The sequence below is a fragment of the Moschus berezovskii genome, chromosome 22, assembly GCF_049115385.1.
Source record: "Moschus berezovskii isolate FMDL1 chromosome 22, NW_MosBer_1.0, whole genome shotgun sequence".
Classification (NCBI taxonomy): domain Eukaryota; kingdom Metazoa; phylum Chordata; class Mammalia; order Artiodactyla; family Moschidae; genus Moschus; species Moschus berezovskii.
Window position 1 is genome coordinate 16,820,330 of NC_142481.1, and position 15,225 is coordinate 16,835,554.

A 15,225-nucleotide genomic window follows, 5' to 3' on the forward strand; every position below is an offset into this window, starting at 1 on the left:
CTGCAGCGAGGCGGAGGTGGGGGGTGGTGGTGTGGGCAGAGGGAGGGAGGGAAGATTCTCTAAGGAGACAGTGTTTGAGCAGAGACCTGGATGATGAAAAGGAGCTGATCTGGAAGGCATGCAGACTGGATGTTCCTGGGAGAACAGCCCCTGTTCTAACAGCATCATCTAAGGTGTAAGCTGGAGGAGGGCAATGTTGCTATGGTGAATCGGGGAAGCGAGTGAGTTTGTCTGTAAGAAGGGCGGGATTGGGAGGCAACCTTAGATAGAGCCGAAAAGGTCTCATTGAAAAGGAACCAATAAGTGAAAGCCTAAAAGAGAGGAGAAAGGAGATCAGGTATTTGGGGGAGGAGCATTCCAGGCAGAAGGAACAGCTAGTGCAAAGGTCCAGGGGTGAGGAGGGACAAGGACGCCAGTGTGGTTAGAGTGGAATGAGTGATGGGGAGAGTGAGAGGAGGTGAGGTTGGTGAGATGATGGGACTTGTGGGCTATGGTCGAGACACTGGCTTTTATCTGGGGTGAGGTGCAGCAAGCAGATGCCTTTAGGAAGGTCCTGATGTGACAGGTATTGATAGGTCCCTGTGGCAGCATATTAGGGTGTTAGGGGGAACAGGGAGAACAAGGAAGAGGCTGCTGCCATAGTCCAGGTGGGAGAGGATGAAGGATGGACCAGGGTCAGGGCCTGGGATGAGGGTGAGGGATGAAATACCTCGGAAATACCTTGAATGGAGCTACTGGGATGGCCCATTAGAAGGATGAGGGGTGGAAGGAAAAGTCAACCAGTTCTGTTGAGATCAGAGTGGACAGGGCAGGCCATAGTCAGGTGTGAAACAGCCAAGCCGCTCTGATGGAGCCATCCTGGGCTGGCTCCTGGAGGCCTTTCTGGGGAGGGGTCTATTGGCAGATGTGTACCCTACAGTGCCAAAGTCAGGCAGCATGGTGATCAAGCCGGGTTACTTGGATTCAAGTCTTGGCTCCATTTTACCTACTTGTTCTATGCCCTTGGGCAAGTGGCTTAACTTCTCTGGGCCTGGTAAGTGCTGTGCAAACACTCTGTGACAATTACCATTACAATGACTATAGGAGTCTCTACAAAACCAAACCTCTGAGACATCACTTGTCTAGGGCGAACATGGAGAAGAGGTCAGGTCTGATACGTCAGAGAGAGAAAACACCTGTCACTACCACAGAAACCCCTGCCCTAATTGGTCTGTTTTGCAGGCTGCGGGGAAGGTACTATCACAGCTGGGAGGACTGTGCGGGTTTTCCCAGGACTTAGCGACTGAACAACTGCTTCATCTCTCTCCGTCTGTCTCCAAGCCTCACATCTTTCTTGGTGGCCATTTCTTCTTCCCCATCCTCCGTGTCTCTTCCTTCCAATCGCTGCCTGCAGCCTTTTCATCAATGCGAACAGCCTCACGCTGTCTCCGCCCCCGCGCCTGGTTGGGGTTGACACGGCGCATGCGCCGTCAGCGCCCCTCCCTCTCCACCTCCATCCCCCCGTCGGCGTCTGGGCCTCATCCCCTTCTCTCTGTCTCCTTCTCCCCCATCACTTCTCCAGACACTGACACCCCATTACTCCAGTTTCCCCGGTTTCAGCTTTGGTCTTCAGCCCCATCCACCCGAGGTAAGACGGGTAGAGGGAAGGCAGACGGAGAAGGGGAGGGGCAAAGCATCCTGCATCCTGAGATAAACAAACCGGGGGAGGGGGCGGCCTACACTGAGGGGCCTGACGCGGGAGGAGAATGGGGGACTGGCCTGGGGGAAATGGTAGACCGTAGGCCCACAAACCAGGGTCCTCTAATGGGTGACTGACATTTCTATGGTTGCCCAAAATCCAGTGCTGGGGGCGTGAGAGCCATCCGGAGCCCTCGGAGCGTTTGGGGGGCTCAGATTCTGGAGACTGTGGATCACCCTCTCTAGTTGACCTCTGCCCCCAGGATTTGCCTGAAGCCCACCCGCAGCTCTGCACCTGCCCCCCGAAGGCCACCGAGGACCATGACTAAGACAGATCCTGCCCCCATGGCCCCGCCGCTCAGGGCGGAGGAAGAAGAGGAGGAGGAGGAGGATGAGCCTGTCCCGGAGCCCCCCAGCCCCACCCAGGAGCGCCGGCAGAAGCCTGTTGTGCACCCCTCGGCACCAGCCCCCCTCCCCAAGGACTACGGTAACCCCCCTCCCCATCCTGCAATATGGCCTGGAGCCTTGGGTGGCCAGGGAGATGTGGCTGAAAACTCTGCTGGTGGAGATGGTGGGAGGACTCCTGAGGATTTGAAGGTGGTCTGGAGGAGTCATGGCCCTTGCATCCCCACCCCCCCTTCATTCATTCATTCACTCACTGGAGAATGGAATTGGGATAATTCTAATATTTGATTCATGACACATCATTCATTCCTTTAGTCATTCAACAAGCATGTTTTGAAAGCCTGCTATGGATCTAGGAGGTGGAGGCAGACAGATCTAGTCTTTGCCTAAGAAAATTCACAGGCCTCAATAATGGTCACACAAGTACAAAAATACAAATACATAATTAAAGACATGATGAGAATCATGTTTGCCAAGAATAGGAGTCTGCAAGAGCCTTTTAAGATACAGTTTTCCTGAAGAAATAACATTCAAGGGAGACCCAAGGATGGATTGAGGGTTAACAAGGGGAAAGGGATCCCAAGAGAGATTACCACAGGAGTGAAGGTTCTGAGGTAGGAAGCTGTGGAGCTGAGAGGGAGGTGGCCTCTTAGATAAATAGAAAGTGTCTACTCATTCACCAGCAGTACTATGCTCAGTGACAAGCCTTTGCTGGGAGACGGAGATTTAATGGTGAGCAGTCCAGGCATGATCTCTGCTCTCAGAAGAGAAGGCGAGACTAACAGATATATAAATCAGATAAGTTCAGGGACTTCCCTGGGGGTCCAGTGGTTAGGACTTTGCACTTCTGCTTCAGAGGGCATGAGTTTGATACCCGGTCTGGTAACTCTCACATGCCATGAAAAAAAAATCAGATAAGTTCAGATTGGAGTGAATGCTATGAAAGAAATAAAAGATGGAGGTATAATAATAAGAGAATGGCTAGGGGGCAGCACCTTGAGATAGAGCAGTCAGGATGGGTCTTTCTGATGAGGAAGCATTTAGGTGGAAACCCTGAGCATGAGGGGGGCTTCCCTGGTGGCTCAGTGGTAAAGAATCTGTCTGCCAATTAGGAAATGTGGGTTCAATCCCTGGGTCAGGGAGATCTCCTAGAGAAGGAAATGGCAGCCCACTCCAGTATTCTTACCTGGAGAATTCCATGGACAGAGGAGCCTGGTGGGCTACAGTCCATGGGGTCACAAAGAGTTGGGACATGACTTAGTGACTAAACAACAACTGAGCAAGAGGAGGAATCGTCCATAGGAGAGCTGGAAAAAGAGAGTTCCAGGCTGTAATCAGCAAGTTGCAAAAGCCCTGAGGCAGGATTGAGCTTGGAAGAAAAAGAAAATCATGGTGCTGCAGTTAGGGAGTGATCAGAGTTGAAGTGAGAGGTTGGCAAGGGCTAGATCTGGGAAGGGCCTTCAAGGCTACTGTGAGGACTTTGTGTATATTCTAAATGTGATGGCGGGGAGAGCAGTTGGGGGTGGGGGTATGGGTATTTAAAAGCAGGGGAGTGGCAGGTCTGATTTATATTTTTAAAAGCTCCCTCTGGTTACTGCATAGAGAGAGTGGAGCTCAGCCAGAACTGGGTATAGGAGGAGGCTTTTAGATGTTGGCTGGGAATCCTCAGTAGCTGTACATTGAACTAGGTTCCGAGTTCAAAGAGTAGGCACCAGCAGGATAGGGCAAGAGGGATGGCCTCTGTGGACATGTGTCACTCACTAGAGAGGGATCAGAGAGGCTATAGGTTGCCCTCAGTCTGATAGAAAAATAACATTATCTGGGTGTCCAGGGCGGGGTATCCATCCTGGAAAACTGGAAAATTTCCTTTGGAAATGTGGCTGGGGCCTGTGGCCTGCTGGGATGTCAAAGAGCCTAGGGTGTCTGTTCCCCACCCTCAGGAATCCTGCTGCTTGTAAAACAAGGAGGGTTTGGTCACAGAAGGTGAAGAAATCTGAAAATGTGGTTGAGGCCAGAGAGAGGGCTAAGGTGGACTCCAAGAGAAACTCATGTATATGTGTTTATTAAATATGTACATTAATTCAGTGGAGACTGAGCATCTCCTGAATGCCAGGGACTTGGGCATAAGGGAGAACAGAGATGTCCTAGTGAGGGGGACAAGTGAGAAAGAAGAAAAGAGGAAGGAGTAAACAAGTAGTGTTTGTTTGTTTGTTTGTTTGTTTTTTGGCCACATCATGAGGCATGCAGGATCTTAGTTCCTTGACCAGGGATTGAACCCAGGTCTCTGCAGTCTTAACCAGCAGATGGCTGGGGAAGTACCCAAGTAGTGATATTCTTAAAGAAATTTTTAAAAAGGTAAGAGGGACTTCCCTGGCAGTCCAATGGTTAAGACTCCGTGCTTCCAATGAAGGGAGTGTGGGTTCGACCCCTGGTTGGGGAACTAAGATCCCATATGCCCTGCGGTGCAGCCAAATGAAAAAAAAGGTGGGGGGGCAAGAGATGGAGAAGGGCAGAGGTGCTCACTTAGCCAGGGTGGTCTGGGGAGACCTCTCTGGAGCCTTAAGAAGATCTGAGGGAAGACTGACCCTGGCAAGAAAAACAGCAAGCGCAGAGCACTGAGACAGCAATTTCCCTGGCAAATTGAAAGGGCGGAAGGAGGCCAATGTGAGTGGAGGGGCCTGAGTGAGGGGGAGAGAGCAAAGAACAGACAAGGGCAGTTGGTGCAGGGCCTGTGGCCAGAGTGAGATCTGGATCTGTACTTGAGTGTGATGGGAGCCAGCGCAGGGATCTCAGCCAAGAAGGGCTGGGGTTTTAAAGGAGCACACAGGCTGCCTGCTGGAGACTGTATCGTACTTCCCTGGGCTCTGTATCATCTGGTCATTCATGCACTCATCCATTCAACAGGCACTGAGTTCCCACCACGTGCCAGCCCTGTGCTGGGTGCTAAACATTACTAGAGGGCAATCCTCAGAGTCTAAAGCAGGGAGATGGAAGTTCCTCTGGGTTTCCCCCTGGCTGGCCACAGGTTGGATCCTGCCCATGGATACATTTTTTGTGGACTGCACAGTAGCTGAAAAATTGGGGAGATTTTTCTTAAAAACTGATTTCTGACTTTTAAGTTTTCTTTACTCTGGGACTTCCCTAGTCATCCAGTGGCTAAGACTTTATGCTCCCAATGCTGGGTGCCTGGGTTTGATCCATGGTCAGAGAACTAGGTCTAGATTACTGCCTGCTGCAACAAAGATCCCACATGCCGCAGCTAAGACCCAGTGCAGCCAAATAAATTAATCAATATTAAAATTTTTTTTCTTTACTCTGGAGATTCGGCCTAATCGTGCCCAGACTGACAGGGTACCGTGGGCCAGAACAGTAGCAATCCCCTTGAGCATGCAGACACCTTGTCACACTCTTGTTTCATGAGGTAGAGGTGGCTGTTATACAGGAATTGCCTGATCTTTAATTTTTCAAAACACAGAGGGCATCCTAATTTTTATGTGAAACCTCTTCATTTTGAAACCTCATGCTGGCCACACAGAAAATGCCCAGGGCCTACAGGCCACCAGTGTGAGACCCTGCCTTCGGTCAGTCAGTCAGTCAGTTCAGTCGCTCAGTCGTGTCCGACTCTTTGCGACCCCATGAATCACAGCACGCCAGGCCTCCCTGTCCATCACCAACTCCCGGAGCTCACGCCAACTCATGTCCATCGAGTCGGTGATGCCATCCAGCCATCTCATTCTCTGTCGTCCCCGTCTCCTCCCGCCCCCAATCCCTCCCAGCATCAGAGTCTTTTCCAGTGAGTCAACTCGTCGCATGAGGTGGCCAAAGTATTGGAGTTTCAGCTTTAGCATCAGTCCTTCCAATGAACACCCTGCCTTAGGAGGTCTTAAAGACAAAGACCTAGGGTTACTCTATTTCAGGGTGGAAGGAGGGGGGGTCAGGTTGCCTGGGGGTGACCTTGGACCTCTCACCACCCCAGCCTTCACCTTCTTCGACCCCAACGACCCTGCCTGCCAGGAGATTCTATTTGACCCCCAGACCACCATCCCTGAGCTGTTTGCCATTGTGCGTCAGTGGGTGCCTCAAGTCCAACACAAGATCGACGTCATCGGCAACGAGGTAAGGACATTGGTGATGAGAGGGAGGAGAGGAAGGGGTCCCTCACGTGTTTGGGTAACCCTCCCTGGTCCCCGGTACCCTTAGATTCTGCGTCGAGGCTGCCATGTGAATGATCGTGATGGACTGACCGACATGACACTGCTCCATTATGCGTGCAAGGCTGGGGCCCATGGAGTCGGTGAGGGTCCTAGCCCCCAAACCATGAACCCCAAAACCTAAACTCCCACGCCCGACACTCTCAGAACTCCAGCCCTCCGACCTCCATCCTGAGCCCACAGCCTGGGATCCCAAAGTGCAGTCCCTGAGGCCCAGGGTCTGCCCCATGGCCCTGGCCCCACTCTCTGGAGGAGGGGACCCAAGCTGACCTGGGCTGTCACGCAGGGGACCCCGCGGCGGCGGTGCGCCTCTCGCAGCAGTTGCTGGCTCTGGGCGCAGACGTGACCCTGCGTAGCCGCTGGACTAACATGAACGCGCTTCACTACGCCGCCTATTTCGACGTGCCCGATCTCGTGCGTGTGCTGCTGAAGGGTGCGAGGCCCCGAGGTGAGGAGGAGGGGCCGGGCTGCGAGTGGGCAGGGCCCAGGAGAGGAAGGAGGTCTTGAAGCAGGAGGAGGGTGCTCAGGTGTAGGGAGTGAAGAAGGGTGGGAAGACGACTAATGGGCCTGGCTTGGGAGGCGCAGGAAATGGGGCTCAGTGGTCCTTAACGCCGCTGGGACCTGGCAGGAGCTAGTCGGGAGGGGTGTGGCCGAGGGGGGGCAGGGCTCCGTCCGAGCCTGCGGGAGGCACTGGAGCCTGCGGGTTAAGAGATGAAGAGATGGACTTCCGGAGACTGGAAGGCAGCAGCGAAAGGGCTGGGTGCCGAGGGCGCTCACTTGGAACCCTCCTCTCACGCACTTCCCAGTGGTGAACTCCACGTGCAGTGACTTCAACCACGGCTCAGCCCTGCACATCGCTGCCTCCAACCTGTGCCTGGGTGCGGCCAAATGTCTGCTGGAACACGGCGCCAACCCGGCACTTCGGGTACTGCCACCCTGGCCCAGTCCTGTTACCTTCCCTTTCCTTCCTTCCCAATCCCTTTCCAGCCAGCAGGCCTCTGCAGAGGATGGTGGGGGGGGGGGAGCGGGGCAGGATCACTTGCCTTTCTTGAAGCTCTCATTCCCCATTGGCCCAGTTGGACCCTTGACCTGGTACCACAGGAGCCCATTTTCTGTGTTTGTCCTTCCATGGCCCCATTTCTGGGCTTGGGGTCTTGGCCCTGAAGGCATGACCTACAGCATTGAAGTGGGACCTTCATTTCCCATTGGCTCCATACTTGACATCCCCAGGCTGAGGTCTCAGGGATGGACTTCCCCGGGGACCATGGTCTGAACCTTAATGCCCCACCCCTTCCTGTTGCCATGTTGGCCCAGGGCATGACCTAACTCCCATCTCTGCTTCAGCCTTGACCCAGGGCCTCTGGGGGCGTGGCCTCAGTGGGAGGGCAGCCTACCGCCACTGAGTTTTCGCCCCCTCTCTTCCTGTTGGTCCACAGAACCGAAAGGGACAAGTGCCAGCAGAGGTGGTCCCAGACCCCATGGACATGTCCCTGGACAAGGCAGAGGCAGCACTGGTGGCCAAGGAGCTAAGGACGCTACTGGAGGAGGCAGTGCCACTCTCCTGCGCCCTCCCCAAGGTCACACTACCCAACTATGACAACGTCCCAGGCAATCTCATGCTCAGCGCACTGGGCCTGCGCCTGGGAGACCGCGTGCTACTGGATGGCCAGAAGGTCAGGAGCTGGAGCAGGGAGGGGAGGGCAGGATTCAGCGCTCAAAGCTGGGGCCTCAGGCAGAGTCCAGACTCGCCCCCTCTGTCTGTCTACCCTCCCAGGCATGCACACAGTGTTTATTTCATCCAGCAGTTGTTCTGCTAGTGCCTCCATTATGCCCCACTCTGGGCTCAGCTCAGCCAGTCCAAGCTGAGTCCAAGCTCAGCTCAGTCCAAGGGGGACAACAGATCCATCTCCCGACAGTGACAGCCCAGAGCAGTTGTGGCTCTCACGAGGAAGCACAGGCAGAGTGATCAGCACAGGTCGCCCCCATTTGGGTCCCCCTGGGCCTTGGGGTCCCCATTCAGGGGCCACCTGTGCTCCCAGAGTGATCACTCCTTTGCTTGGGAAAATAGTACTGGTCAGAGCGATCAGGGATGTGATGGGGAATGCACCCACTTGAAGATGTGGAGGAATGAGCCAGGAGAAGAAAAGGAGAAAGGGGGGCTCTTAGGGAGAGGGAGCAGGGATAGAGTCCCAGAGGACAGAGAACATCTTCATTCATCCAGGCATTCCAAACTGAATTCATTTACCTGATGTCCCTCAGGCTCCATGCTGGACCCAGCCTGTCCTTGGGGGTAAAGACCTGTGTCAGCCCCACCCTTGCTCTCGTAGAACTCCATTTCTATTGAAGAAGAGACAGTCAATAAAGTCAACTCACAGTTAAGATAATTTCCAGTAGCAAGGGCTTTGAAAACATTTATTAAATGCAAGTATTTAATAAATTTGCCCTGGCCAAGGGCAGAGGTGGTTTTAACTAGGGTCTTCTGAGAAGGCGTCTCTGAGGAGGTGATATACGGGCTGAGATGGGAAGGAGCTCACCTTGCAAAAATATAAGACAAAGGAAACCACAGGTCCAAAGGCTCAGGGGAGTGTGCATGGAGGGGAGTTACCTAGGGAGAGTGAAGTGGCAAGGTTAGCAGGGGCTGCATCACACTAAACCTGCAGGCCACTGCAGTGACTCTGAATTTTGTTTCCTTGTACAGTGAAAAGCCATAAAGTCACACTTTGTTTCCTAATTAAGAGTTTTGCATGCATCAACCCCCTTTGAAAAGTTCTTGTACAAGATCTAATCAAATCAGTGTGCCAGTTTTGAAAGCAGGAGGTGTTGACTCTCTCCATTTTACAACATAGAAGACTGTAAGAAATCCAGAGTGGTGAAACCTTTGTCTGGAAACATGTAATAACAGTCTCTGCCTGGAAAGAAGCAGCATAGCACAGTGGTTACAAAATCAGGCTTAGGATTTGCTCAAGCACATCTCAGCTTTGCCACTTGCCAGCTGTGGGGCCAGTGATTTCACCTCTCTGGGCATCAGTTTCTTCATCTGTAAAATGCAACTAATAAGGGGGTTGTATGAGGTTTATTTTAAAAATGAATTTGTGTTTTACAATGTTGTGTTAGTTTGCTTCACTGTACAGCAAAGTGAATCAGTTACACATACATACATATCCATTCTCTTTTAGATTCTTTTCCAGGTTTAAATTAGTTAAAATGAGTAAAGCCCTTAGAACAGGACTTGGTGTACACCAAGTGCTCTTTGTGTGCCAGCCACTGTTCTGATCCCCATATCAACTCTCCAAAGGAGGCACTCTTATTAAGCCCATTTTATAGACAAGGAGTTGAGGCTTAGAGCAGTGAAGGAACCTCACACAAATGATAATAACCACACTCACTGCAGCTAAGCAATGTCACATATATTAAAACTGTTTCCACCAGATAACTAGCCTCTGAGGTGGATTGTTAGCCTCATTTTACAGGTGACACTGAGGCCCATGCAGTCCCTTTGTGAAAGTGACAGGATACTAATAGTCAACACTTACTGATCCCTTACTCAGCACCAAGCCCTGTACTGAGGGCTTTTCTGTCTCTGTAGCATTCATGTCCAATAGACTTTGTGAGATTGGAAATGTTCTGTGTATTTATAGTCCAGTGAAGTAGCCACAAGCCACATGTGGTTATTAAGAACTTGGAATGTGGCTATTGCAGTTGGGGAAATATTTTAATTTTAGTTAATTTCTTTTTTTTTTTTGGTCACCTTGCTCAGCATGTGGAACTTTCCTGACCAGGGATCAAACCCATAGCCCCTGCAGTGGAAGCATGGAATCTTAACCACTGGACCATGGGGGAGGTCCTGATTTCAGTTAAATTGTCATTTTGTGCTAGTGGCTATTTACTACATTGGACAGGGCAGCTCTGTAACAATCCTGTAAGGTGGGTGCAATTTCTACTCCCATTTCACAGATGAGGACACTGAGGCACAGTATGGTTAAGTCACATAGCCAGTGAATGGTGATGTCTAAGCTGAGATGCTGAGATTTGAGCCTGGGGCTCCCTCATACACTCCACCATGCTGCTTGTGTGCCAGTGGTTTTTTTTTTTTTGGTCACTCTGCAGCTTGCAAGATCTCCAGGGACTGAACCTGAGCCCTCAGCAGTGAAAGTGCTGACTCTTAACCACTGGACCTCCAGGGAATTCCCTGTGCCAGTGATCTTATCACCCAAGCCATATCCTCCCTTGTTTTCTCCAGACGGGCACGCTGCGGTTCTGCGGGACCACGGAGTTCGCCAGTGGCCAGTGGGTGGGCGTGGAGCTGGATGAACCCGAGGGCAAGAATGATGGCAGTGTTGGGGGCGTCCGGTACTTCATCTGCCCTCCCAAGCAGGGTCAGTCCCACTGGGGTCCACTCAGTAGTGATGCTGCTGACTGAGTGGTGGGGTCAGGGGTGATGATGGGGCAGGGGGGCAGAGGCCTGGACAACTCCCAGCCCAGGCTCTGTCCCCCCAGGTCTTTTTGCCTCTGTGTCCAAGATCTCCAAGGCAGTGGACGCACCTCCTTCATCCGTCACCTCCACACCTCGGACTCCCCGAATGGACTTCTCCCGTGTCACTGGCAAGGGCCGCAGGGATCACAAAGGTCAGGTGGAGCCCATGAGGTGACAGGAGCCAGTCTTGAGTATATTCTCTGGGTAGCCCAGCTTCTGAGTCCCTGACTTTTGTACCTGAGTTTCTCCTTTGATTCAGTACAAGTCCCACACAGTTCTTGGAAGGACCTGTATGTGTTCCCTGCCCCCTGTGACTTAGCTTCCCCTTAGACCCAAAGGATTTCTCCCAGTTTTAGAGAAGAATCTGTGGGGTTCCTGGCTTTAGTGACTTGACTTATTCTCAGATCCAACTACCTCCTTCATTTTATTTATTTATTTTCCCCTCTTCATATTTTTATTTTAAAAATATTTCTTTATTTGCTTATTTATTTGCTGTGCTGGGTGTTAGTTGTGGCATGTGGGCTCTTCCATCTTCCTTGCAGCATGCGGGATATTTAGTTGTGGCATGCAGAATCTAGTTCCCTGACTAGGGATTGAATGTGGGCCCCCTGCATTGGGAATGTGGAGTCTTAGCCACTGTACCACCAGGGAAGTTCCCCCCTCCTTCATTTCAAAAGGATAATTTCTGACTTTTGACACTTGGTTTTTCCTTTGGCCTCAATATCCTTAACTTTGAGAGTTTTTGGGGTTCTCTAGGTTCTTGACTCAGTTTTCTCTCTCACGCCTAAAGCTTCCAACCCCAGTTCTCTGGCAGCTGGGGTTTTCTTTCAAGCCCCCCAGCCCCCAACTCTTATCTCAGAGAAAGGCTCTGCAGTTCATCTCATTTGATCAAGGACAGAGTTCCTACCTTCTGGTTTTCTGGGTGGCACAGAGTCTCCTGGGCTGGTGTCTAGAGGCCTCACCCTCAACCCTTGTCCCCTCCACCCCCAGGTAAGAAGAAGCCCTCATCATCCCCGTCTCTGGGCAGCCTGCAGCAGCGTGAAGGAGCCAAGGCTGAGGTTGGAGACCAAGTCCTCGTCGCTGGCCAGAAGCAAGGGATTGTGCGCTTCTATGGGAAGACAGACTTTGCCCCAGGTGAGGATCACTATCTGGGCTGGGGGTCAGGCAGGGCCTCAAGGCATCCTGACACCCTCCTGTTGCAGGGTACTGGTATGGCATCGAGCTCGACCAGCCCACCGGCAAGCACGATGGCTCTGTCTTTGGTGTCCGGTACTTCACCTGCCCCCCGAAGCATGGCGTCTTTGCACCAGCATCTCGAATTCAGAGGTGAGTCCAGACTCTGATCATCACCCAGGGTACTACCCAGAGCCCTGATACCCACCTTAGATGTCTCCTCCTCTTGGACCAGGAGGATAGAGTGGACACCCACTCCTATGCCCTAGCGCTTTCCTCGTAGGCCCCCTGTGGCTCAGCTCCTGCCAGACCCTGGCCTCTTGTGGCTCTGACTCCTCCCACTTCTCATGTCTCCCCAGGATTGGTGGATCCACTGACCCCCCTGGGGACAATGTCGGAGCCAAAAAAGTGCATCAAGTGACAAGTGAGTTGCTGGCTGGGTGTGAGGAGGAATGTGGTTTGGAGGTAGGCAGTAAGGTCGTGGGTCCTTAGGTATATGCTGGTGACAGAATCTCCAGTATTTAATTGGGGATCCGGGAAAATGATGAGTCGGACCCCCAAAAGGATGGGTGTTATGGAGAAGAGGATGTTAACAAGGCTCTGAGCAGGCACTGGGGACATGGGTAGGTCTCAGGGGACACAGGGAATATTATTGAAAAGAGAGTCTAGATGGCTGTTGGAAGTGTAGGATATTGGGGATGTAGATAAATATTAATGACAAAGAGTCTGGGTGGATATTGAGGACAGAGGTGGGTCTCTCATCCCATCACCTGAGACCTTGCCCTTCTCTTCAGTGACGCAGCCCAAACGCACTTTCACAACAGTCCGGACCCCAAAGGATATCGCATCAGAGAACTCCATCTCCAGGTGTGTAGCAACCCTTTGTCCCCTCTCCTGTGGGATAATTCAGGGAAAGGCATCCACCAGGCCACTGGACAGAGGGGTCTGGAGTTCTGGTTGGGGCTGGAAATAGAGGTTAGGAAAGCTTAGGACTTAAGTTAACTTACCCGGAAACAGTCTTTAGAGAGTGAGGCCCCACCATGAATTCTGGTGAATTCAATTTTTAAGAGGCAGGTAAGACCTTCCCTGGTGGCTCAGTGGTAAAGAATCTGCCTGCCAAGCAGGAGACAGGGGTTCAATCCGTGGGTCGGAAAGATCCCCTGGAGAAAGAAACGGCAACCCACTCGAATAATCTTGCCTGGGAAATCCCATGAACAGAGGAGTGGGCTACAGTCCATGGGGTTGCAAAGAGTCAGACACAACTAGCAACTAAACGAAAACAAGGAAGACAGAACACCCTCTGCTCCAGAGGAGCCTGAGAGAGCCAGAGAGGTGGAGGCAGAACCCAGAAAGGCCAAATCCTAGACCCCTGGGGAGGAGCTGGGTGGGAATGGGTCCAGATGCTCCCGCACCCTGCACTGGGGTGTGACACAGTTCTTTTCCCCAGGTTGCTCTTCTGCTGCTGGTTTCCTTGGATGCTGAGGGCGGAGATGCAGTCTTAGAGGCTCTGGACATCTGACAGAGACACAGAGCCCCCTCTAGCGTCTCCTGACACAAGGAGCCCCTGAGTCACCCTGAGATAGAGATTCCCAGTAACACATCCAGAATAGAGACCCCCATTAGCCAGCCCTCAATCACTGAGGCCCTATTAACAGATTCCCCCATGATGACCCCCCAAATACAGACCCTATGTTACCCAGAAAGAGATTCCCTGAGTGTAGTACCTTCAGGCTAGTCCCACCCCTCAGATCAGACCCCCCCCAATTAACAGATTTCCATCTCACCCCAAATGATGGTGACTTTCTCTACATAATGCTCCACAGTAGAACATTCCTGAATCACTAGTCACTGGAGCAGAACCATTCCCTATTAACAAAGACCCTCCCCGCATCAAACCCCCTTGAAAGAAACATCTCCAGAGAAGAGTAACAGACCCACATTTAATATCAGTCCTGTCAAGATGTTGTGACTCCCATGGTCACCCCAAAACCCTTAGACTGCAATTGGACACTCCCTCCATTAACAAAAGCCTCTACTCTTACCCCTCAAGAAGAGACCCACATTACCAGCCCACTGTCACCTCCAATTTAAAGATGCCAAAACAGTCCTGGAAGTGCTAATTACAGGACCCCCAAGTCTTCCTATCCTCTGTACCCTCAAGAAACCCCCAGTGCCTTGTATGAAGCCCACCCCATGTGGCCCACAGCACCTGTGCTGGCTAGGCTCCCAGAAAATTCTCTATTTTTTAAGTAATGATTTCCCCCTTTGGGGGACCCCAAAATTTGGAGGCCCCATTCTGGGACTCAGGATCCCAACCCCCAGAGTACATGTCCCAAACTTCCCTCTGCCCCTAATTCCTGCAGCCCCTAGGAGAGCCCAAAACCCTAACTCCTAGGACCCCCAAATCATGGAACCCCAAATCCCCAGGGAATCCCAAATTTAAAAAATCCGAATCCAAGCCCCCAGGAAACCCCCAACCATGGAAGTCCCTATGCCTGAGATGGAGGAGACTGTAGTCAGGATATGCATCCTAGGCACCCAGGGCACGTCAAGCCCTATTCATAGGCACCAGGAGACCCCCAAACAGAAATTCTCATCCCTGGAAACCAGAGGACTTCAATGCCCCGAGTCTATGGATCTCAAGATACCCAAATTCCAAGAGCCCCAGCCCCAAGGGAACCCCAAATCCTCAAGCCTCCCTCTCTAGTAGACGAGGAGCATCGAGGCCTTGAGGGGATCCCAAATCCTGGAGCCCCCATTTCAATCTACGTTCTGGTCACAGGTCCAAAACGCCAAATCTAAGTTACTGGCCCTGAAGGACCTCAGAGCACCCTGGACAGACCAGCAGAAGCCGACGGAGACCCTGAAGGCCCAGGGTGTCCAGGGCAGACCTGGGGCCCTGAAAACCAAGGACAGCTCACGACTGCCCATTCACTGCATGTCCCCAAACTCAGCATGACCCCTGTCCCCTTCAATAAAGACGTTTCTATGGCTTTCTGTGTGGGGTTGGTGTTTAGGGAGTTAACGGCCGTGCCTCTATATCCTTACTAGGGGAGCATGGCAGAGGAAATCCTTCCCTCAGTCTCGTCTCCCTACGGCGCGTATATAGGATGGCCTAACCTGCGGGGGGTCCTTCCAACACATGCGCTTTCCCTACGGGCCGCCAAGGCTGCGCCTCCACTCTGGGCTGGCTCCGCGGTGTGGATGGGTTCCGTTCTGAAGCTCTGATTGGTCAGTCCAGACGAAGCTCGGTCTCTGAGGGGTCCAGTGGCTCAAAGGCCAGGA

At 52.3% G+C, this 15,225-nt stretch overlaps 1 protein-coding gene across 1 annotated transcript; it reads left to right on the forward strand.

Moving 5' to 3' along the window:
* The first annotated feature begins 51 nt into the window (after positions 1-51).
* CLIP3 (CAP-Gly domain containing linker protein 3) lies at positions 52-14,933 on the forward strand. The gene is made up of 14 exons (XM_055410844.2): positions 52-1,627; positions 1,941-2,164; positions 6,059-6,198; positions 6,283-6,376; positions 6,580-6,741; positions 7,100-7,218; positions 7,730-7,966; positions 10,534-10,669; positions 10,791-10,919; positions 11,758-11,901; positions 11,970-12,093; positions 12,300-12,364; positions 12,735-12,807; positions 13,388-14,933. Exons 2-14 carry the CDS (start codon positions 1,999-2,001, stop codon positions 13,440-13,442), a joined length of 1,644 nt encoding a protein of 547 aa, XP_055266819.1. The 5' UTR covers positions 52-1,627; positions 1,941-1,998; the 3' UTR covers positions 13,443-14,933.
* The last annotated feature ends 292 nt before the right edge of the window (positions 14,934-15,225 follow it).

Excerpts from the sequence above, each read along its gene's own strand:
- CLIP3 (XM_055410844.2), top strand. The coding sequence starts at position 1,999 with ATGACTAAGACAGATCCTGCCCCCATGGCCCCGCCGCTCAGGGCGGAG. Across the intron at positions 6,199-6,282 it reads TCGACGTCATCGGCAACGAG|ATTCTGCGTCGAGGCTGCCA; the intron begins GTAAGGACATTG and ends CGGTACCCTTAG. Across the intron at positions 10,920-11,757 it reads GGGCCGCAGGGATCACAAAG|GTAAGAAGAAGCCCTCATCA; the intron begins GTCAGGTGGAGC and ends CTCCACCCCCAG.